Here is a 23,954-nt window from a genome sequence, read left to right on the forward strand (position 1 = left end):
AAAAGATTTCTACAAAATAATCAGTTCACACAGAAACCATGTTCTCCTTAGTATTCTAGGTTTATAGAGCAGCAAAGGAAACCATTACACAATGTTCATGTTTTGAAAACATTAAATTACAGATTCATTACAAATTTGTTAAAATGCTAAAAACAAAATTGTGACTGCTGAGTAGTGCTACATGCCAATAAATGCTATATGCTAGCGTTGAAGTTCTATTAGTTTGCAATTAGTTGTTAATCAAAATCTGTATTTTTGTCTGATAAGGGCTCCAAATATAAGGTCTGTTTACTAATGTGAGCTTCTGGCATGAGCCTCAGAGCAGAGCCAATCAGAGCAGAGCTCAACATTATTATTCATCATGACCCTTTCAAATAGGGCAAAAATAGACCATTTCATTCAAATGACAAATTCTACGCTTGTAAATAGACATGTAAAAACGTTTCTGTATAATGTTTGCACTTAATAAAGTGCCTTCTTTGTCAAAGAACAATTTAACATATTATGGCAACACATCCTTTGGCACCTTTAATCTTAGGTTTCATATTTATTAGGGTTACACATGTCAGAAACAACAAATATAGATTAGGCCTATTTTATATTTTACTTGTTGGTGATATTTTATTTGTTGGTCAGTAAAAATTCAGAAGTTAGTAAAGTACTGAAACATCAGATTTCTCCCCAATCTACTACATCACTCCAGTTAAACACATTATAGGCTACTTATTTAACAGCCATTACAAAAAACGCAAACAAAAAAAGCTTACTAGTTAGCAATTATTTTATTGTTTGTCCTCTCTTATTTTATGAGCAGTTTGTTTATACATACACTACACTGTTGCAAGTTTGCAACTCTTCAGGTTAATATGGGATTGTCGTGGAAAACAATGTCCCTGAATCGTTATGTGTAACAACGTGTCCCATATTTTGTGCATCAAACTGTTAATATAAGAATGCCTTCTTCCTCACACACTTACCGGTCGCCTGCCTGCATAATCATGCATATCGCGTCTCGTTCGGCCGAGCTTTGGCGCTTCTACAAGCGCGAATGCAGCACGAGTAAAGACAAGACCAATCATAAAGCGAAGTACGTTAGAGAGGCGGGACTTAGGAAAGGTAAAGCCAATCATATTAGCGATGTGAGTTTTGGAGGCGGGACTCATCGTTAACCGTTTGTGTACCACAAATAGCGCTATTTTTTTTAGAAGAGTTTAAATCTCATTTAAATGATTCCTGAATAAATTCATGTTAAATTAAATAAGTAACAAGTAAAAGCACAAGAAACAGACAGACATCAGTTGTTATATGAATAAAGATCATATTATTTAAAAAAAATAAAAAAGCACCCCAGAAAAAAGGGCACTTTTTCTCCAGGAATAAAAAGGGCAGGTGCTCAAGCCCCCTTTGATGTCTATGTGTGCACGTGCCTGATAATGAAATATAAATAATAAATTAAATAGGACAAAGCCTCTCACTCAAATTTCTCACCATCATAAACCGAGTTGGTTGCGGAGTTGCTGTTCAAATTGCTGAACATCCTCCTTTGCCAAATTTATAACGTTTTAAACGGAGGTAAAGATCAAAGAACTATGCGTTAGGAAAATTAATAATGGCTTTATTTTAATAGACATGTAAAACCATATTTTGGCGGATTACTTTCAGTTTTTTAACGAATTTACCTGCCCATTTAGTCTTAATAATTAACGGTAAACGAACTTGACTTGCTGTTTTCGAAGGCAGGTCGAACCAGTCGGGTGCTCGAGCCCCAAGTTCAAGTAGCAGAAAACAACAGTATTCCTTTCAAATCTACTTTAAAAGTGTATTAGTTAAAATATTATTGCAGTAAAAGAGTTTATTTTTATCATATTTTGTTTCTAAAAGCCAGCAATTACTTTTCAGTAATTTGCAATGTCACGGAGTTTAACGTCTTCACGCGTGATGAATTGACATGATTTACGAGGTAAATTTGCAAATGATTCATGAAGTCATACCTCTGCAATTATTTGATCGATTGTGTTTTAGAAGTATGCAGTTATGATCGCGGATGCGCTGGTAGAGAAAGAGAACGAGAAAAAGCGGCCCGTTAAGATAGCTATTATACGCATTTTTTTCAGGACATTCTTGCTATTTGTCAGCGTAGCAATAAATAATAATAATAATAATAATATACGCGAATAAATAATAATGAAAAAAGTTCAAAAGTCGGACTGTAAGCGAATGAGACTTACAGGAAAGCATGGTTGCTATTCAAACCCTTATTAAAACCCTTATTAAAATGTAATCTGTTAGTAACTGATCTGTTTAAATTTATTTCATTGGTATATGTCTGCTAAGGTGTTCAATTAAAATTTGTCCGAACCCGTTTTCATTCATTTTTTTATTTTTGATCTGAGCGCACATTCAGAAAACGAGTCGTTTTTTTAATTTTAGTTCAGGAAATAAATAATAGAAAAACAAGTCGTTTTTCTTTATTTTCTTTTTGGTTTTGATTTGAAAAAACGAATGAAGGAATGATACACGGGGACATTTTTGTAAACTGTTATTGTAAAATAAAAAAGTCTGATTAAAAAAAAATTAAAAAACGGACTTCAAATTAATCCGGTGGGCCAGAAAATATTGCTGGCGGGCCACTTTTGGCCCGCGGGCCGCCAGTTGCCGACCCCTGCTCTAGTTCATAGAAACCCACACAGCAAAACATCTGAGGTGTGAAACAGACACACACAATGATGATTGTCTGGGTCCTTAAGCTCACAGAGAAACAGGATGAATTATAAAGAGAAAGGAAACAGAGTCTACCTTGGCCCCCAGGATACATGCAGCGGAAGGCTCTGCCCAGTTCTTCAGCCTGAACTCTGCCAGCTGGAGTCAGCTCTCCTCCCCACTTCAGCACCAGCAGTATAGATGGGCCCTCCTTCCGGGTATCTGCACAAAACACACACAGGAGTGCCAGCTGGCGTGATATGATTTAGGCAAGAAGGACTTGTTCCTGGACAACAACATTTTCTATTGGCCTTGTAACAGCAGTCCCTAATAAAACCTTAGTCTCAAACCTATGTGCTTCAAGTCCCTAACCCTAATGTCAAGCCTGACAATAACCATTAAATATGACTGAATGACAGAATTTTTTGTTCCAGGACCAACAAAGAATGTTGATCCAGAATCATGTGCCACCTAAATAGCATTAAGCTTCCCATCAGAGACATAGTTAAACATTAAGGTGGCTGTGCCCTATGTGCCGTGATGATTCTAGGAAAATCATATTCATTGTTTAAATCTGTTTAAAACAGTTCAGTCTGGTTATGACTAAGTGTAGTCCACATATCTTCTTCCTCACTAGATGTTTTGGGTTGTCCATAAGGAAGGTAGGTGAGCTGCACTTTCCTATTGATTCCGGAGAAGTGGCCATACCTGAAAAAACAACAGCATGACTAGGGGAAATATTACAGGCAAGTTATTGTTCTTGTTTATATCTATATTAACATGTCACAGAGCTGACATAACAGCTGCTCTGAAACTTATCCAGTGCATCTATGCCACTCCTGTCTGCTGCGAGATGTGTGAAGAGCGAAGATGGTGGCGAAATGTTACACTCCTGTTATATTGTGTCATAGAGTTACCCTAAGAGTTTCTAAATATACTACATGTCAGAAACATCATCATACGGAGTGTTCATTTTGTCATATCCATAAACTGAATCTTCTGGAAGGCATCATCTTAAAGGCGCAGTGTGTAATTTTTGGAAGGATCTCTTGACAGAAATGCAAAATAATATACAAAAATATATTATCAGGGGTGTATAAAGACCTTTTATAATGAACTGTTATGTTTTTATTACCTTAGAATGAGACGTTTTTATCTACATACCGAGGGTCCCCTTACATGGAAGTCGCCATTTTGTGCCACCAAGTATCTACAGAAGCCCTTAACGAACAAACTTTTTTTAACTAAGTTGTCTCCGAGGATGACATGTTTGTCCGGTGGTGGCTACCGTAGCTTCTTTATGCGTTTCAAAAGCGAGGGGTGAGCAGTGAACTGAGCCATTGGTTGCAATTCGCAACCTCACCACTAGAAATTACACCGCTATCACCGCTAAAATTTACACACTGCCCCTTTAAGGCCAGTTCACACTCATCCAACAAACACCAACAAACTTATTCACACTGATTTAACAAATGCCAACAAACTCATTCATTCTAAACTAGTTCGTTGTGAATTGGCCATTAGATACACCAGAAATATTAATATAGATTCATTTTAAAATATGTAATACAAAGTTTGGCAAACATGCACCTGTTAAAAACATGTGCAACAAAGATGTCTAACAAAAAATGCTAATTGTAGCGTGCCAATAAAAATAATGTTACTCTAGTACAATAATAAACTGTGAAATCCAAATCTGTAAACAGGTTTTATCAGTCCTGATGAGCTATTATATGTTCCATTAGAAAATGTCATAATATATGACAAGACTAAAAAAAGGACAACAAGTGTGCCAGTTGGCATGACCCAGTTAAGATCATGCAATAGCTTACATTTCTAAAACGGTCTTCAGTTGTTCAAGTTTGGATTTCTTCTCTTCAATCTCACAGTCAGTGTGTTGTCCCATATCTGCTAAGAGAATTCTGGTAATGTCCAGAACTTCCTGTAGAAAAAAACCCACACACAGATATGTAATAGCACCACATTAGACTGTAACAATACATTCCATATTTAAAAGCGACGTTTTAAAAATATAAAAATGCACAAAGATTGTTACCTGCAGTTGTTTGGGTTTCTTAAGCTTCAGTTTGCCTGTTTTATACCCACCATATTTTTCAAAAATCTCAAAAAACCTGTAGAAAGAAAAAGTGCAAATGTTTGTGTGTTCTTTGTGCATCCATCAGTCATGTTCCAAGTGAGCGATTGATCAGGTGACAAGAGCTTACATGGGATTTCTCACTTCCATCTTCATTTTCTGTTTTGGTGTTCGATCTCCATGGCGTATCACAGCTATCACACAGCGTAGCTCCATCCTTACAGAAGGAAAAGGACAAAGAAAGTCATTGCGAAACTCATAATGTGTCATCTACACAGGCCTGACAGTATCAATAAAAATGTATATGAAACAAGTGTAATAACTGCTTTATTTATATTTAACAAAGGCTGCTTGTGTATTTGACAGAAATAAAATGATGATGATTTATTAGGAGACTGTAATATAAGATGGAACCTAAATCCTACTACCACTAATGGATAGAATAGAGAACTTTAGTCAAAGGTCAAAGTCTCAGACTGTCATGTGATAAGTACATAGTGCCTGATGTCGTGGGAACAATAGGAATGTCCTCTGCCTCTGTAGGTATGGACCAGGGGATCTGAAACTGAGGAGCCAGCTCCCTCATCACAATATTCCTGAAAGAAAGTACATCAACGCAAAACTCAACACAAACAAGGATTGAACTATATAATGTTAAACTTTATTTAATGAACATTATGCTGTACCCTAGAATCTTGGCACAGTCATCATAGTACTTCATGGAATTTTTCACAAAGCTGAAGCCGTTGACATCACAGACGTATGAGTGACCGTTCGCTCGGAGAAGATCGAATCCACACACTGTTTGCTACAATTACAAAGATTTTTTGAGAATAAAACCAACATGAACGGTCTCAATTCACTGGGAAATGAGAAAAGTTTATTTAAGAAGTCACTAAGCAGATTGTCTCACCTTAAATGCCAGACACACTTTACGGGCCACAAGTTTTTCCATGGCAGTGAGCATGACCGGGTAGCGAATTTCTTTGCCTTCACTGTCTCGCTCAACCTTCCCATCGAGAGCAGGGGACTTACGAGCCTCTGCGTGAGCATAATCTGGCCCTACTGTGTACACCTGTATCAACACAAAAGGACAAAGCAAAAGAAAAAGGAATGCAAAAGAAATGCAAAGACCTTTAGAATTGACACCAGTTTAGACAAAAAGTCTAAATCAAAATCGAAACATTTATATATTTATATATCTACAAAATGTTGCTGCTCATTTGTTTAAAAAAATTCAGAGTTTTACATTTTTTTATGTAAAAAAGCAATAGAGAAGACCAATAGAGAACTAAGGGGGAATTATTTAGTACCTTCACATCTGTGCCATCAGTTGGCATGAACTCTTCATAAATATAAGAGCCAGTTTTCCTCACACTGCTTTCTGGAGAGTAAACACTACTTCTGCTCCCAATCTGAAACAGTGCAAAATGGCCAGTTTCAGTCTTTGATTCTGATTGGTCAATAGCTACCACTGCACCCAACGATTCTGCGTATCACTGCGCAGCACCCTTAGCAACCATATGCAAAGCATTACACTGCAAAAACTGATTTTCAGGAAAAAATTCTTAGTATTTTTGTCTTGTTTTCACTAAAAATATTTAAAAATTCTTAAATTAAGATGCTTTTTCTTGATGAGCAAAACTACCCAACAAAATAAGTCTAGTTTTTAGACCAAAAATATCAAATTTAATTGATTTTGTGCATAAAACAAGAAAAAAAAATCTGCCAATGGGGTAAGCCAAAAAATCTCGAAAATTTTTCTTAAACACTAAATTCAAGAAAAATTCAAGAAACATTAGCTTACCCCATTGGCAGATTTTTTGCTTGTTTTATGCACAAAATCACTTACATTTTATATTTTTGGTATAAAAACTAGACTTATTTTCATGCATTGTTATGTTAATCAAGAAAAAGCATCTCAATTTAAGAATTGTAAGATATTTTTACTGGAAAAAAAAAACAAGATAAAAATACTAAGAAAATGTTTTTTTGAAAATCATTTTTTGCAGTGTACTGTTCACGATTGGTCAGGCACTATTTTTTCCAGCGGAAGTCTTTAAGTGATTTTACTTTATGAAAGTTGCATTGATACAGTTTTTTGGCTTTAAATGTGCAGTGTGTAAATTTTAGTGGCATCTAGTGGTGAGGTTGCGAATTGCAACCAATGGCTTGGTTAACTGCTCACCCATCGCATTTAAAATGCATAGAGAAGCTACGGTAGCCACCAACAGACAAACATGTCATCTTCGGAGACAGCTTCGTAAAAAAAGTTTGTCCGTTAAGGGCTTCGGTAGAAACATGGCGGCACAAAATGGGGACTGTCTCATTTTAAGGTAATAAAAACATAAGGGTTCATTATAAAAAAAGCTTTATACACACCTGATAATATAGTTTTGTATATTATTTAGCATTGCTGTCAAAAAATGCTAAAAATGACACACTGCACCTTTAATATTTGTATTGTGTGGTAACAGTTTAATAAAAGAAATGAGGAACTCGAGGCTAGTGCTGTATCGTGAATAAGTCATAGATGAAGAGGTTAACAATACTATTCTTAACAGCAGCTGTGATTATTCCATGATACCGTAATAACATACTTACATATTATTATGTTTCATTTATATGGCAATATATTATTTATATATCAAATAATACAATATTCAAAAATGTGAGACTTTTTTACCTGGTCTAATACAATAAGGACCCCAGTTGTCTGATGACAACGTTAATACTTATAAAACTAAATTGAATACACAGTGATAAACAGCAGAAGTTCCCAAACGAAATAAAATATATAAATTCCCAATGAGGTACTTTTGGGAACATAAAAACTGTGACGAAGCCATTGGTCACACTGTAACGGTACTTGTAACAAAATAGCTACTGTAAAAGCTCTGCTATTTTAAAAACAGCTGAGCCACTGTCATGCCCCTGAGAAATGTAGTTAAGCTTATAGCATATCTAATTATAGTTACTCCCCAAAACTGATTGTAGTATAAACTCTGCAATTATGTCTTTATCTTTAAAAACAGCTGACAGACGAAGCCAGAACAAAAAGTCAGCATGTTCTTCTCTGTTTCACAGCATCAAAGTCTCTATTTTGGATCCATCGTCATATGATGTGCCCGTATAAATGAGGAAACAGCAGGTAAAGCTGTATGTGTGGGAAAATATAAAGCTATTGCAAAAACAAAGACCTTTCTAAAGAGGCGTTGGCTGCCTCCTCCAGCTGAGGATGGGTAGTAGATGTACACATTATGGTCCTCTGCAGAAACTGGCTTCTCTACAAAGGGTTTTGGAAAGACTTCGCCGTTAACTTCAACTTGGTCTTCTCCCTCAACCAAGTTGCACTCTGTGACAAAACACAGAAAGGTCAATGAATATGATATTACAGCACTTAGAAACAATGTCTGAGCAGATAAATGATGCAACAGATTCCCTGTTTAAGGTATGACTGTGATCTGGATTTATATTTATAGGTTCAATAACACTTTGATTGTCATTTGTTCAGAGGCGAGTCAATTTGTTTAGCAATCTGAGGACCCCTGAGGACTGTCAGTTGCCAAGATCATAATGCCTCAGTGGATGCCGAGCGTTCACATCGCAGGCCGTAGAGCAATACTTGTGACTTTGGCCTCTAAAACACTTAAAATTGCTCTTCAGAAGGGGCTATATTTACTAAGCGGTTAAAATAATTCAGGCAGTACATTTAGCAAAGATAAAGCTACTGTTTACTACTGGTTGATAAAGACATCAAATAAAAGAAATATATATATATATATATGAAGAGTTTGGTTCCAAAAAGCGATAAATTGTTAACCATTTTTTTAATTGTTACCGTCAAAATTAGTATTGTATCTGGGCTGGGTTTCCCGATAATGATTGAACTTAGCACTTAAGAGCGCTTTCTACGAGCTACTTAACGAACATTCGTTGTTCATTTATGTGCGTTTCCCAAAGATGCACGTGAAACGATCGCTCGCAGCTGGGTTTTAAGTGCTACTTACGCTATCCATTTGTCAAGTGCTGAAATGTCACCAATAGAATGACTCGAATTTGTAGCAGAAGCTTGTTTAAGCTAATGATCTTCAGCCAATGTGCACTAATATTTTTAATAATATATTTTCATTATTGTTCAATGACTTTTTAAATGTTTTAATAATTTATTAAATATTCTTTTCCGTATTTAGTTAGGACTCGTCCCACTGCGAAATGCCTTCTGCGTTTCTATTATAGTTTAGATTATTATTATTATTTGTTGTTTATTATCTATGTTTATTTGTTATTATGGATTATTGCATTGTACAATATTTATTTGGTTTCTTTAATCAGATGCCATTTCCCTTCAAAACAATGTTTAGATGAATTATAGCAGCAATCGTTATGAACCATTTATCAATTTGCTATACCAACTTTTACCAAAATACAAAAAACTTTTACCAACTTAACCAACAAAAATACGTTTTCCTTCTTTATTAATTTATGTTTAGTCATTTAAATTTGACTTCTCATTTGAATTTTAAATATATTATATTATATATTTAATATAAAATAAACAAAGAAGAACCCAATAAATAAATAAACATTTAAAACATTACATTATCGTCATTGCAGGAGTGCAATTTGCTGGTTGTCCTGTAGGTGACCTTGTAACTCTGTTGTCTTACGATGCACTTATGAATGAACGATTACTCCAGACCACTCGTAGATCTACGATGATTTTTAAGTGCAACTTAAGTTACGACGCTTTTGGGAAACAGCCCGTAATTCTAAGATGATTCGTACGATCGTTTTTACGATCTACTTAGCCTTACGATGCTTTTGGGAAACCTGGCCCAGGTCAGTATTAAAAAGTACATTCTTAATTTTATGCCAAATCCAATATCCGCCGTGTTATTCTGTCATCTTTTCTTCATTTTTTCGCAAAACGCAATAAACACCAGTCCTGTTCACTGCAGAATGCAATAAATCCGCTCAACAAATCCCAGTGCACCATTCCACGCATTGTAAACAAAAATGGCAGCGTGTTGAATACACACGAAATCCTAGTTTTCCTCATCTACTTTGTGCTTCATGATCAACAAACAAACAAAAACAAAGTAATACTTTGATGGCATTGATAAACCTGTGGTGGTTTTCTGTGTCGGGGAGAAACGTAAGCCATCAAAATCGAATAATTTACATGAGAGGTACTCAGGAGACGGAAAAATGCCGGCTGTTGCTTGTTCTGACACGACAGCATCAAGCTTCTGTCATGCTAACACTCTGACCCCAGGGGATCTTATGAAAAACTTTCCATTATTTTACTCAAAGTCAACGAAAATCGAGCAGGACCAAAACATTTTACAGCTGATCGGGTCAAAAAAGTGCAGCGATGACGTCCCAAGGATGACAGCAGCAATGACAGTGTTCTTAATATGACAAAATAAGTGTTGATTAATGCCATGAATTATTATTTATTTTTACCACTAGTCAACTACATGAATATAACATGGCAAGGATGAATGCACATTTATATATTGATGATTCAATAGATAATCAAAAAATAATCAGTTTTTATAATAAATCTTTGAAAATCAAATTATGGATTAAATTTTTTTATGTTATTATAACCTAAAGACGCTATGTGAAAGTTTGTAACAGAAAATAGTGGTTTTCATCATTTTCATCTCGAAACTTTTTAGATAATAAATATATATAGATACTAGATACTTTAGATACTATACTATACTAACTTTTTAGATACTAAAAATACTTCAAATAAAGCTCTAACTCACCTTCAGGTTTGTCAGGGTCGCGGTTTAACACGGCATAGCGTGGCAGATCAATTCCTTCCTCCTGCAGGATACGATATACCTCCCTCCTACAAAAAAAAAAAAATAGTAGATGTTGAAATGTGTGTAAACATGATAGGTAATATGCAAAGCTGTGGTTTGGCTTGTTAAGAATATGGTGAATTCCACAATGGATTACCTGTCCTGTATGTAATACTGCATATTAAGATCATTGATGAGCAGCGGGTTACGTAGTTTTGCATAACTTACTGCCTTATCCAGAGGGAAACCTGATTTAAGACAAAGCATTGCTGTTGATAGAATGGAATAATAATTTACAAATGTAAATTTAAAGATAAAACACATACTATAATAAACAAATGTGTATACGAGCTATTCTGCATATTTTTACACAAACCAAGTCTTTGTTTTGGATTAGTCAAGTAACGGACTGATTTGATTTTAATGGAGTTGATCATTACAGACTGATTCATGAGTTCTTAAGGTTGGGAGAGAGAAACCTGATCCAAGACCAGCTCAAAAGGGCCAGCCTACACAAAGCACAAGACATACCTTTAGAGTGAAAAGAGATCAAGCAGTCACAGAGCGGCCATTTTTCCACTGGTTCATTCAGTATGACGTCCTCAGGAAAGATGACCACAGTGATGTACTCAAACTTACACAGACGCTCCAATATCTGTGTCATTGGTTTAGACTTTGATTTTTTCATCATACAGCAAATCCCCACCACGATCTGACGCTCTGGAGGCTTAAAGGAAATAGCAGAGATTTAAGTAAAACATACCACTACCAAAACCAAATACTCAACATTTATGAGTAGAGGCAGAAAGACGGTTGTGGTCAGAAGGGATACAGCAAGAGCCGAAATCTTTCCGGACGAGTGCTGTTTTCTTCATAATCCTACGCCTAAACCTAACCCCAGCATTTCCCATTGCTGTATCCCATCTAGCCAGAACCACTGTTTTTATCCTAAACCCAACATCTCGTGAGATTTGGTGTATCCCTTCTAGCCAAAACCCAGAAAGAATAGGAAAGTGCAATAGGATGGTGAAGGGTTTATTAAGGCCTCAAAGGGAGCACTTATAAGCACCCTTCCAAAACCTAAAACGACAAATGGGACACTCTATAGACTTCACAGACACAGAAGGCCACAAGACTCCAAGTTCATATCAAGGGCACCATTTGTACAGGGCAAATAACCAGCTATTGCTCTCTCTCCAGACACATTAAGCATTAACACCCCTCCATTAGAAAAGATCTGCGCTCTGTCCATACCGAGTCATCCTCCAGGTCATCTTCGTACAGCTCCTCGTCTGTCCTCATGCTGGCGTAGTCGTCCAGGCCCTCGCTCTCATCCTCCGCGCAGCCCACGAAGAATCTGGGAGCGCCGCGCTGGCTCACGCCGGGGCTGCTGGGCTCTGACATTACAGTCCACAGCGGCAGCGACCCTCTGCTTCCTGCCGCCCCATCTCACTCTAACACGCAGAGCTGGAGGGGCACGTGGCCAGACCAGCTCCGTACCCAGCCTGCAGGAACAGCAGTGGGCTCAATGGCGAAGAGTGTGTGTGTGAGTAGGAAAAGTAAATGAGGAACGATCAAGTTATTGGGATGTATGAATATTAGGGCACTGGTAACACGGACTCATTCTTTGTTGTTTAAGTTATTTGTTTCAGTATTTTTTGAAGAATATTTCTCCAGCCGTCTTAAAAGATCCTCATAGAATGAAGTAAATGATGAAATGGAGCATATTTCCTACAAAACAAAACAAAACAAAACATGCTTGATCAGTGAGTGATCCAGTGCACATATAAATTGTGATATTTAATATTTATGAAATGACTGGAGTTTCTTTTATTTCAAAGAAGTGTGATGATGGCTACTGTAATCACAGTGAACTGACAGAATTAACAAGACGATTGTCATTTTCATACTTCCACTTATGTTACAGTTCCAGCCCTCACGTCAGCAATTTTTCCAGACTGGCAACAAGCCACAGATGTGTGCCATGGCAACCAACTTAGTTGCGAGATGAAGCAATATAAATCCACCCCCATCTTGGCCTAAATTTAGTTGATATATCTACATCTACATTTAATAAGATAATGGATCAGTTACAGCCTAATGGTTAGAGAGTCAAGCCATTTGACCCGAAGGGTTTTGATTCTCAGTTGCGACTGGGATGGCCCTGAGCAAGGCATGTTTCCCCAATTGCTCCCCGGGTGCTGTACACTTCAAAAAAGGACTTTCTTGCTTAGTATTTTTGTCTTGTTTTCAGTACAAATTTTAAAAATATCTTAAATCAAGATGCATTTTCTTGATGAGCAAAATTATCTTATAAAAATATTAAATTTAAGGGAATTTGTGCTTAAAACAAGCAAAACATCTGCCAATGGGGTAAGAAAATCTTTCTTTGATTTTTCTTGAATTAAGTGTTTAAGAAAAAGTAAACAAATTTCAAGATTTTTTTTCTTACTGCATTGGCAGATTTTTAAGCCCAAATTTACTTAATTTTAACATATCTTTTTTTAAATACTCCTCAAGAAAATGCATCTTGATTTTTTTGATATTTGTACTGAAATCAAGACAAAAATACTAAGCAAAGTATTTTTTTGAAGTGTTGTGATAGTTGCCCACTGCTCTGTATTTGAGTGTGTGTGTGTGTGCGCCCGTGTTCAATACGCACTGGAACGGGTTAAATGCAGTGGTCACATTTCGAGTATTCGGTTCCATACTTGACAAACATGTGACACTTTGTTTTCAATTTAAAGAGGATTTCACAAGAGTTTTGTTAAGATGTCAAATAAATCCCAGATTGCGTATGTGAAGTTTTACCTCAAAATACCATATAGATAAGTATAACATGTTAAAATTTACACTTTGTTAATGTGAGCAAAAATGTGCCATTTTGGGTGTGTCCTTTTAAATGCAAATGAGCTGATCTCTGCACTAAATGGCAGTGCCGATGTGGGATAGTGCAGATTAAGGCACAATATTATCCCCTTCTGACATCACAAGGGGAGCCAAATTTCAATGACCTATTTTTTCACATGCTTGCAGAAAATGGTTTGCCAAAACTAATTTGCTGGAGTTTGTTCTTTCATATTTTCTAGGTTGATGAAAAGCACTGGGGTTACAATTATAGCACCTAAACATGGAAAGTGTCAGCTTTTAATGATTCGTCCCCTTTAATGGTCTTACTCAGTCAATTTTCAAGAAACAACTATATTTCCACAGACATTTTTTATATTATTTAAAATGATTTTAAGTAAAAACAGTGAATCACAAAAACTACCAACCACAGTAAACCCTAAAGGTAAGCTTTCATTAAAGGCATTACTTAGACATATATGGGAATAGACAGTAAATATAAGTGAGCAATTTTCTTCCACCTGCCACTAGTACAAACCCAAAATAAACTATGTATTGTATTTAATTATTATCAACTGACTGTATGACTTCACTCTGGTCTTGGCACACACCACACACACGTTATTCTAGGTAAAGCCAGCTCCATACTTAACACGATTATCCCTCAGCTACAAAAAGCATTAGACATTTAGAAGCATTAGACGCTTAAAATCCCCAATTAACACCTGTTCAAATGGTCATGGAAAACTAACAAAATCTGGCTTACACCCTGCACATTTATAATATCTATATTCTTATTAAACACATACTGTACACTTTTCATACATTTACCGATATCGAGCTGACAAATATTGGTCAGTGTCTCCAAAAATTCACATCACACATAAGTACAGCAACGTTAATTACGTGAATAAACGTGTTACACGGTGTACGTATCAAGTTACTAGGTAACAGTCCCAAAGCACTACTCAATTGAACACTATCATAAACATGTGGAAACAAACATATAATTTCCCCTTTCATAACAACGCGTACATCTAATCCTGAAATCTATAAAGAAAAAAAATCCGCACGATATTTATAAACGTGTAGGAGTACACGTATTCTTTGTGGACTCGCTAGCTAGCAACACGGCTATTCGTTAGCTCAATGTAAACAGGACACTTTCTTTAGCTATTATAACAACTGAATGACAACCGAAGTAAATTATACTTCGTTTTTCGGAAAGTGCAGCTTTTGGTTTTCATGCAGTAATTCAGAGCTAAACCGTAAATATTTCAATACTTACTTCGTGAAATAGGACGTGAAGTTGACGGTTTCACAGCTGTCCTCGGATTTGACAGGTTGTTAACGATACCGAACTTTACTTCGGACTCAGAAAATAAACAAGGGGGTATAGCCAATCAGAGGGCGCCATATGATGAGACACCCTAACTTTATGTGCAAGGCGACAAGAAGGCGGGACTTCTGCGACAGACGTTTACCGTTACGTAGCCTATCTATCCTGCTGCATTTTATTTTTAAATAATTTGAATATCAGTTTTTATGCTTTATACAACATAACCATAAAAACATCAATCAAGAGAAAAGACATAAATTGGAAAAACATATAATTGTGTGATAATATAATGGGCAAGTTCTGACCAATGATTTTAATTTAAAATAAAGCACTCATTTAAATAAACTCAAATCATCTTTATTATATTCACAATCATTTATCTATTTCCTGTAAAAATGTGCAGATTTCTGCAAATATACAGTCCATGACTATACACAAGATTGTCTTAAAACAGACTAGTATTAAACTTGAATTGTTTAATATGCAATTGAAAACTTTGTGAAGCTTCAAAATGAAGTCTTATTCTGCAGTAGCATGCTATTGTCCTGCCCTTTAGGCAAATGAGTTCTTTCTTTATAACTTTGAAAGAGACAGGTGTCTGGTGATGGAGATTTTTTCAGCACACTCTGGTGGAGATATCCATTAAAGAAATCTGCCGCAGAGAGTTTTTTCTTGAACATCACACTTCCGAATCCAACCCAGCCATCCTTATAGAGAAATGAAATGGGAAAGTAGACAAGACAGTTTATTTGTACCATGTAAATGTTACACCATGTATTATTTTAACACAATATCAATGGATTGTACCCTTTTGAACCATCAATCTAATCTAATACAGTGTAATACAGTACGTCATCTATTAAGTTTCACACACACAAGCACACATTAATAGTACAGTGTCATTTATCCTGAAATTCAATCTTTGTGTCCACGGCTGCAGAGTCGGCACTTTCCAATGTATTTTATAAATGAATTAAGAGCTAGGTTCAGGCTCACGTAGGGGATTGTGGGATTTAAAAAAAACTGTGGTTAATAAGTCATTGCAACATACGTTTTACAATACTGTAATAAAGTTATGCAATTTCAACGTCTTTTAGACTTTAAATAGCAATTTAAAATGACTTACATACTTTCATAGCTATTTAAGGCAGCTATCTACTGGGTGAGGATTTGGTTTAGGGTTAGTTTCAGATAATTACACATAATTTATGGTTATTACTATACTAAGTACATGTAACGTAATAAAACGTAGCTGTTAGCTGCTAAACAATGAGAACTTAAAAAAAAAGGAAAGCTTAACCTAATCCAAGTGAGGGGAAGTCAAAGATCAGCCACACGATCACTGTAAGGTGAGGTTGTGATGTGCAAAATTAATTACAATCTTCTGCTAAAGTTTCAACATTATTAATTTATATATTAAAGCAATAAGCCATGTGAGACCTTGCATTACGATGATTTTACCACACATGGGGTAATTCTTAGACACAATATGGACTGGAGTGAATATGTATTTATTCTAATATATGGAACAATAATGTGACGTTAATTATTTTGTGTCCGTATGGTTCAATTAAATGTAAAAGGGTTAAAATTTTAAAATAAATTTGCAGATTACTTGCATACATTTTCTTTTTTGAGGACCAAGGTTAAAATTTCTGTTTTATTTCATTTTGAAAGAATACTTGGAGGATAATTGCAAAAAGTGTGAATGTGGTGTTTAACCAGTCTGTGTCCGTTTGTGTAACTAGTATTTTTTTATGAAAATATAAATATATTCATAAAAAATGTGGAATAAAATATAATCATCTAGTTTAGTGTAATATGATTTTTTCACATACATTTTTACATCATTTGTCAAAGATTATTTAGAAAACAGAGCTGTTTTCAGTCAGGACAAATACTACAAAAATGCATTAAAATGTAAATTTAGAAATAACTAATAAAATAATATTTTAAAAATTTTAAATGTTTTTTTTTTTGTTTTGATGATTATGCTTACATGCCATCAAGGTGTATAAAATATTTAATATTTCTCATTCTTTGGCGCAATTGGCCGTTACACCATTTGACATATTCGGATCCATTCAGTCTTAACTTTCATAAAAATGGTGCAATTATTGCATAAAATTAACATAAATACACTATGTGCATTGAAATAAACCTGATGCGTGCTTTTAAATCAAGTTCTTTAAAAAGATTTTTGAATTTCTCATCTTGTCAAACCATTTTTGTCACTGACCCATATATTAGGACTGTTAATTTAACACGTTTATAAGATTAAGTAGTTATGGGGGAAAATAACAATTTAAATATTTAAGCACAAGAGGTGAACAGATCTCAATGCAGTGCTCACACGCTGTTTAAGAAGTTAAGACTGCGTGCCTAAGTGCCCAAAAATCCTCCAAGGCTTCCAACAGCGCACAAATGCTACCTCAGCATGGGTCGAAAATGTGGGGAAATAAACATTTACTGGAGTAGATGCCATTTTCTTGTATTCTGGTGCCTTTAAATTAAACAATTGTTTTTATAGCCTAAAAGTTTTATAAACATTACCTTGGCGTGTTGTGCGAGTATGAGGTGAAAATAGAGAAAACACGAAATGTAGTTTAAATTATATGGACTAAGTGGCCCAAGTGGAATGGATTTAAGAAAAAAGCAGTGTGGAAATCAAGGCTGTAGCTGAAACGTGAAACACGGTTTAATTTATTAGGGCATTCCTCAAGTGTATTGAATTTCATTGACTGCATTCTGACTGTTTTTTTTTTTTTTTTGGCTATTTTTGCCTTTATTTGATACTATGCAAGGAGAGGACAGGAAAGTATAGAGTGGAGAGAGGAGTACAGGATCGGCAAAGGCCCTCAAGCTGGGATTCAACAACTGCCCACTACACCATCTGCCCTGACCTGGGGTGCTATATTTTAATTGGATTTTAAATTGTGCACACTTTCACTGGATCTATCTAGGCAGTATTTAGATACACAAAAAGTGCATTAAATTAACACTGTGTGTACATCAGGGATATCCATCCCTGCTTCTGGAGGGCCTATAAACACTTATAAAGGCAATCACACCTGCATTTAACAAACAAACCCCCAAAGTATCAGGCTTCTGGTGTTTTAGGTGATATTGTAAAACAACATACATTATTAGTACCATTTCAAAACTTCATAGGCATACCTTGCAGCGAACAAGTAAAGCATTTGATTCTTTCTGATAAAGGACAGACCCCGGCACTGCAGCTAAATATGGGCCACCTGCAAAGAAAGTAAAGCTTCTTTTAATTTTTAGTAGACATGGTTATTTCATCACCTAGTACATAATTAACTCCTGTTACCTGAAAATATCAGATTGCACTTGCCAACAAAATCCAGAAGTTTGACAGGATTGCCCATCCACATGGTTTTCAAAGGAAACTGATTTAAGAAGAAAAAACTTTGTTTATTGTTCATTAAAACAAATTATGGAATTGACATGGCATCTAAGAATCTTTATTTTTTACCCGAGATCCAATAGCTCGATACAACCGGTCAATGTGATCACAGCTGTACTCCTCCCATATTATCCAGGCCATTCGGGAACTAATTTTGGGAGCTGGGGATTATTACAATGGTTGGTAAGTTGAATGGTTGGTTTTATCAGCACTTTAATTCGAGGAAAACACTTACCAAAAGTTGCACCCACTTTAGGTTGCTCTTTTTGGTTTGCTATGCTTTCTGGAAGATGTCCTAAAGTGTCCATTAACTGTTAAACCATGACACAGAAAATAAAACATAAACAACATGAATCAGTCTGTTCCTGTAGCTCCCAACTGCATTAGAAATGCAAAAGTTTGTGGGTTTAATCCCTAAGAAACCACACATACTGATAAATACGGTGCTTTGGATAAAAGCATCTGACAAATGGATAAAGTAAGAGATAATGTTTAGGCAGCAGGATGTTATCGCAGAAATAAGCCCCGACAGTGTGATCAGGACCTGACGCACAGCCTCTTATTTCGTGATAACAATCTGCTGACTGTACATTATCCCGCTTATTACATGGATATTTCCCTCATAAGTAAAGTAAGGAATATTAAATGTTGATCTTAAAATTATTTTAGTTGCAAATTTTTAATGAATGCAGACTTCCGCGAGGACAACCTGTTTACTTTTGGTTTAAGATAAGACAAGACGTTCATATGTCACAAACACACTATTTGGTTTAATCATTTGTAAATATAAATGTCATATATGTTTTTAAAAGACATTTATATTTATTTTCTGTGTAATATCAAACTGTACCGGCCAAAATGATTTGCAGCATCCGGATTAACGTGTGTTATTAGTTTTGAACAGTAGTTATCTAAAAAGAACGAACCTTGGAATGTTGTGACTGGCCAACCAGAATCCAGCATTTGAGAGTGCCGTGTAATAATGTCAAATATCTTACAGTAATGTAAATGTTTATGGAACAATACCAGTATGCCCAACCCACTTACTAAACAAATACATACATTTTTAGATTACCATCTGATTCCTACTGACATAACCAATGGAGAGCTGCAGGGAATGGGATTAGGCAAAACCTACAAACTAGTTAGCATTTTAGCACTTCCGTTTCTCTCATCTAGAAGTCAGTGTGTTTAAATGCGGTTTGAGTTAAATGCCTTTAATAAAATCTTGGGTTAACACAGTGCTTCTCAAATAGTGGGGCGGGACCCCCAGGGGGGGCTCGAAGCGACACCAGGGGGGGCGCGCGAGATCCCAGGAAAAATACTTTTTCAGGAAGTGATTTTTAAAGACGCCGATAAGCCGCTTGTGTTTTTTATTATTATTTATTGATTATATTTAATTTTTCAGTATCAAATGGTCAAAAAATATTATACTTTAAATAAGGATTGATTTTTTTATTTCAGGCAAATTGATGCATTTTAAGTCTTTTCTGTTACAGACTAAAAAACAATGTTAATAAAGTTATTCTTTGTTGTAAGTTGATCGATATTTCTTTTTGTGTTTTCTCAATGTTAATAAGGATACAATGATTTGCAGATGTGTAATTTTATAGACAAATTATACTATTTACAGTCGCGGCGGAGAGTTGGGGGGGGCGCGAAATGTTTACCTCTTCCTAGGGGGGGCGTGACAGAAAATAATTGAGAAGCACTGGGTTAACACAAGCTCAAGATATTTTCACTTTTTATTCTAAAACATACAACACACCAGCACCTATTTTTTTTAAATTTTACGTATCTTAAAAAGTGTGGTTGCTATCAAGTTGTAAGGGACTTTAAGCATTATCAGGAATAAAAATTGTAAAAATAAAAACTTGTGGAACAATCCCCAAAAAATGTTAATTCAGAAAGTATTTCCTTATCAGGAAACATGTTTTCAAATGCATTAATAAAATTTGTAAGAGCTGTCAGAAACTTGGTGGTGATGCTGTTGGAGTCGGGCGACTGTGGTGTAGTTTGCTTATAGCCTAAGGTTAGCTATTCATTTCTTGTAAACGCATTTAGGCAACGAAACTCATAAAAGTTGTGTTCAATTACCAAGATGTTCTTGATGGACAAAACGTGCAAGCACCATAACCTTTTGTTGATTACACAGCTTTTTTGTGTGACAATACAAAATCCTATGGAAAATCCTACAGACTTTTTTCAAAGGGAACCAGAGTGAGGCTAACTTCCAAGTTGGCCTACAAAAACGGGTCATCATGTAGCTCTCTATGGGGCGGTTTCCCGGACAGGGCTTATCCTATTCCAAGACTAAAATGCACGTTTGAGCTGCTTTAATTTCAAAACACCTTGCACTGACATATTTTAACATATCAGAACCATTGTTTGGTCTCAAGATGCATAGAGACAGAGCGCAGCGCGTCATAACCTGAAAACCACTCCCACCGTAAAACCCAGCCTTTAAGGAGAATAAAGTGGATCGCCGACTACGTTTCCCCCCAGTGGACGCAGTTTTACTAATAGTAGTACTATGAAAAGTTGCCTGTTTCCATTTCTGTGTCTTTAAACGCTCGTTTTTTGAAGTCGACAGCTTATAAAAACGTATTTGTTTTTTTTGGCTTGTTAGATGTACACCTTGTCACACAGCAGCTTTTAGGTATTATTCTGTTTTTAAGTTTAATCTGTAAATAAGTTTTTATAAACTGTCGACCCCAAAAAACGAGCGTTAGACACAAAAATGGATACAGGAAACTTTTCATAGTACTTCTATTAGTAGAACTGCGTCCACTAGGGGGAAACGTAGTCGGCGATCCACTTTATTCTCCTTAAAGACTGGGTTTTACGGCTCGACAGCTTATAAAAACTTATTTCTGGGTTATTTGTCTTGTTAGCTGTACATATTGTCACACAGCAGCTTTTAGGCATAATTCTGTTTTTGTTATAAGCCAGAAATGACAAGGAGGCGGCTTCTCGCAATACAAAGTCAATATAGACGGTTGGATTGCTTTCCCCCCTGGTGGGCGTGTTTTTCAAATTTGCATAACTGCGCTCTGTCTCTATACCAGTATAGTTTTTCGTAAGGTTTGTTTGTTAAAACGAATTAAATGTCCTTAAATAACTTGACTTAAAATAACAAAAAAAGGCCGTGTCCTTGATTAATCTAAACCCTGTCCAGGGCCTCTATATGTTGATTTAAACTTTATATTACACCTAATGACATAACTACAGATCTCAAAGAAGTTAGAGGAAGTTACCATTCTGGCACCCACAACTGCCAAAGTAGCTCCCAGTTCATCTGCGGTACAGTTCTTTGGAATCTCATAGAGCTCTTGATGAAGAATGGGGCCCACATCAAATCTGACATAAAAATAAGACCACACCTGATACTTTGCAGAAAAATTCTGCATCTTTTATCTATCATGCATGTTATCCTGATATACACGGTTATCTAAATCTTACCTCTTGGGTCTTATCTGCATAATAGTTACTCCTGTGACACTATCACCATGTAGTATTGTATGGAAGACGGGTGCTGAACCTCGCCACCGTGGTAGCAGACTAGGGTGGACATTCAAGATGCCACTGGGATAAAAACAAACACAATTCATGAATAACAGTGTTAAAAAGATTTCCACACAAGAAAACCATAGACCAAACCACAAAACTTGTACACCAATTGCATATGACTGCTACATAGTACATTCAATAATGCATTTTGAGCCCTTATTACTTACTACGGCATTTTGTTGATGATGTTGTCTTTTATTAAACAGCCAAAGGACACCACCACACCAACATCAAACCGTGTACTTAAATCCACATTTGGCCATTGATGAAGTCGAAGGCTGTTTTGCTCTGCATACTTTCTTACCGGAGCATCACCGGACAACGTCACAACCTCAAGGGAATCTACTACTCCAGCTTTTGTATCATCCCTATGTGAAAACCAAAACAATAACATGAGTATTATACCCATGTCATGTGCAATATCAGGACAATAGCTACACTATAACTGCATTAAACCACTTTTCTGTTCTGCATGCTTGATCATTCAGTGTTATGTTTGCATAGTATTTGTTATTAGTTGTATTAGACTGTAAGTAACATGTTCTTGTTTGTAGTTAAGGTGTGTGGTCTGCACTAAACTGTCCTATGTGTATAGTTCTCTAGAATCATATTTGTATTAGTGTCTTGTTTCAGTTAATGTGTACTATATAAAGGCCCTATATAGGCAACACATCTGTGTATGCTCTATTCCAGAGATACCCAAACTCGGTCCTCAGCACACCTGCCTGGAAGTTTCTAGTATGCTTAGTAAGACTTTCATTTGCAGCTTCAGTTGTGTTTAATTAGAGTTGGAGCTAAACTTTGCGGTTACATAACCGAGTTTGGGTACATCTTCTCTATTTTATTCTATTCCAAATAATTGACAGTAATTTATATAAGCTGCATTTCTTTACCGGGACGCATGAAGTCGTTTCAATGACTCCACTGCGAAATCATCACTTCCAAAGAACAATATTCGCCAGGGAGGTTTTGAAGCAGATTGTGTGTGAGTTACATATAGTTTGTTTCCGCGTAACAAAAGTAAGTCTCTTCCATGACTTTGACAAAAGCATGTAGCGATCCAACGTGCGATGCCGTTACCATAAAGTCCATGTGAGATCAAACGTCCACGGGCTACTTTTAAATAGTTTAGATTCCACATCCTATGAAGTTAGGTTTCATAAACCACACAACAGCTATAGATTATGTGCAGGCACATAGCTTCTTTACAGACAGATCAGAAAGTAATGTGCAGAAAAGTCATTTCATGACATCGTCAGCCGATCCAATCCAGATATTTAGCAAAGTTGTACGTCCAGTTTGTGTGTGTGTTTATCCATTTTCGCACACAACCAGAAGAGGACTGCTGCAAGGTTACGGTAAAGCATTACAGGTCCACAAACAGTCGCATGTGTGCGCCGCCATGTTGACGTTGATGTCATTTCCGCTATTACTTTGACGCGTCACACATTGCTCTTTTTTTATTTATTTGTTGTTTAAATTTTTGGTATATTTGTTTAACAAATTAATATATACAAATTTGATATGTGATTATTATCTTGTTCACTGATTATAATGTAACGGAAATAAAAACAGGTTAATCGCATATTATATACGATTCCCGAACTATTTAGACATTTTCATTAACTGACGATGCATTTAATTTTTAACGTAAAATTAAATAAATACATATAAATTCCGTTTATATGTTTTTACCATAAATGTACTGTCTATGACATGTATGGCACCACAAGAGGGAGCTCTTTAACAAAATAAGAACAAGAAACCTTAAAGGGATAGTTCACTTTAAAATGAAAATTCTTCTTATCATTTACTCATCCTCGCGTTGTTCTAAACTTGTATGAATTTCTTTTTTCTGACGAACACAAATGATGATATTTTGAGAAATGATGGTAAACACACAGCAGTAATGGACCTCTATAGTAGGAATAAAAAAATTGATGGAATTTAATGGGTACCGTCAACTGTGTGCTTACCGTCATTTATCAAAATCTTTTCTTCATCATTTATCACAATACTTCCAAAATCTTTTTTCCTACTATGGAAGTCAATGGTCACTATCTGCTGTGTTTACCATCATTTCTCAAAATATCTTCTTTTGTGTTCATCAGAAAAAAGAAATTCATACAGGTTTAGAACAACATGAGGATGACA

At 35.9% G+C, this 23,954-nt stretch overlaps 2 protein-coding genes across 25 annotated transcripts in view; both read right to left on the reverse strand.

Annotated features, from left to right (window-relative positions):
* ppip5k1a (diphosphoinositol pentakisphosphate kinase 1a) overlaps positions 1-14,888 on the reverse strand; it is a 43,171-nt gene extending 28,283 nt beyond the window's left edge. For 18 of the 24 annotated variants that reach the window (XM_073859266.1, XM_073859263.1, XM_073859259.1 and 15 more), the window contains exons 1-15: positions 14,750-14,888; positions 11,869-12,345; positions 11,146-11,341; positions 10,772-10,883; positions 10,576-10,661; positions 7,996-8,150; positions 6,109-6,210; positions 5,709-5,870; positions 5,482-5,603; positions 5,290-5,391; positions 4,926-5,012; positions 4,757-4,832; positions 4,533-4,642; positions 3,320-3,408; positions 2,797-2,919 (exon numbers count right to left, since the gene is read on the reverse strand). In XM_073859266.1, coding sequence (XP_073715367.1) covers positions 2,797-2,919; positions 3,320-3,408; positions 4,533-4,642; positions 4,757-4,832; positions 4,926-5,012; positions 5,290-5,391; positions 5,482-5,603; positions 5,709-5,870; positions 6,109-6,210; positions 7,996-8,150; positions 10,576-10,661; positions 10,772-10,883; positions 11,146-11,341; positions 11,869-12,018 — 1,672 coding nt within the window. In that variant the 5' untranslated portion in view covers positions 12,019-12,345; positions 14,750-14,888. The remainder of the gene's footprint in view (positions 1-2,796; positions 2,920-3,319; positions 3,409-4,532; positions 4,643-4,756; positions 4,833-4,925; positions 5,013-5,289; positions 5,392-5,481; positions 5,604-5,708; positions 5,871-6,108; positions 6,211-7,995; positions 8,151-10,575; positions 10,662-10,771; positions 10,884-11,145; positions 11,342-11,868; positions 12,346-14,749) is intronic. The other 6 variants (XM_073859271.1, XM_073859272.1, XM_073859269.1 and 3 more) reach the window with 1 other exon arrangement.
* A 253-nt stretch (positions 14,889-15,141) lies between these two features.
* mtfmt (mitochondrial methionyl-tRNA formyltransferase) lies at positions 15,142-23,228 on the reverse strand. The gene is made up of 9 exons (XM_055210355.2): positions 22,694-23,228; positions 21,968-22,168; positions 21,693-21,815; positions 21,488-21,590; positions 18,466-18,541; positions 18,300-18,391; positions 18,135-18,213; positions 17,978-18,054; positions 15,142-15,507 (listed from the first exon to the last, which is right to left on the reverse strand). The coding sequence occupies exons 1-9, from the start codon at positions 22,939-22,941 to the stop codon at positions 15,307-15,309; spliced, it is 1,200 nt and encodes a 399-aa protein (XP_055066330.2). The 5' UTR covers positions 22,942-23,228; the 3' UTR covers positions 15,142-15,306.
* Positions 23,229-23,954: the final 726 nt, after the last annotated feature.

Source organism: Misgurnus anguillicaudatus, chromosome 21 (genome assembly GCF_027580225.2).
Source record: "Misgurnus anguillicaudatus chromosome 21, ASM2758022v2, whole genome shotgun sequence".
Classification (NCBI taxonomy): Eukaryota; Metazoa; Chordata; class Actinopteri; order Cypriniformes; family Cobitidae; genus Misgurnus; species Misgurnus anguillicaudatus.

Excerpts from the sequence above, each read along its gene's own strand:
- mtfmt (XM_055210355.2), bottom strand. The coding sequence starts at position 22,941 with ATGTGGAATCTAAACTATTTAAAAGTAGCCCGTGGACGTTTGATCTCA. Across the intron at positions 18,055-18,134 it reads GTGCAATCTGATATTTTCAG|GTGGCCCATATTTAGCTGCA; the intron begins GTAACAGGAGTT and ends CTTTCTTTGCAG. Across the intron at positions 15,508-17,977 it reads CTTTACTTGTTCGCTGCAAG|GATGGCTGGGTTGGATTCGG; the intron begins GTATGCCTATGA and ends TTTCTCTATAAG.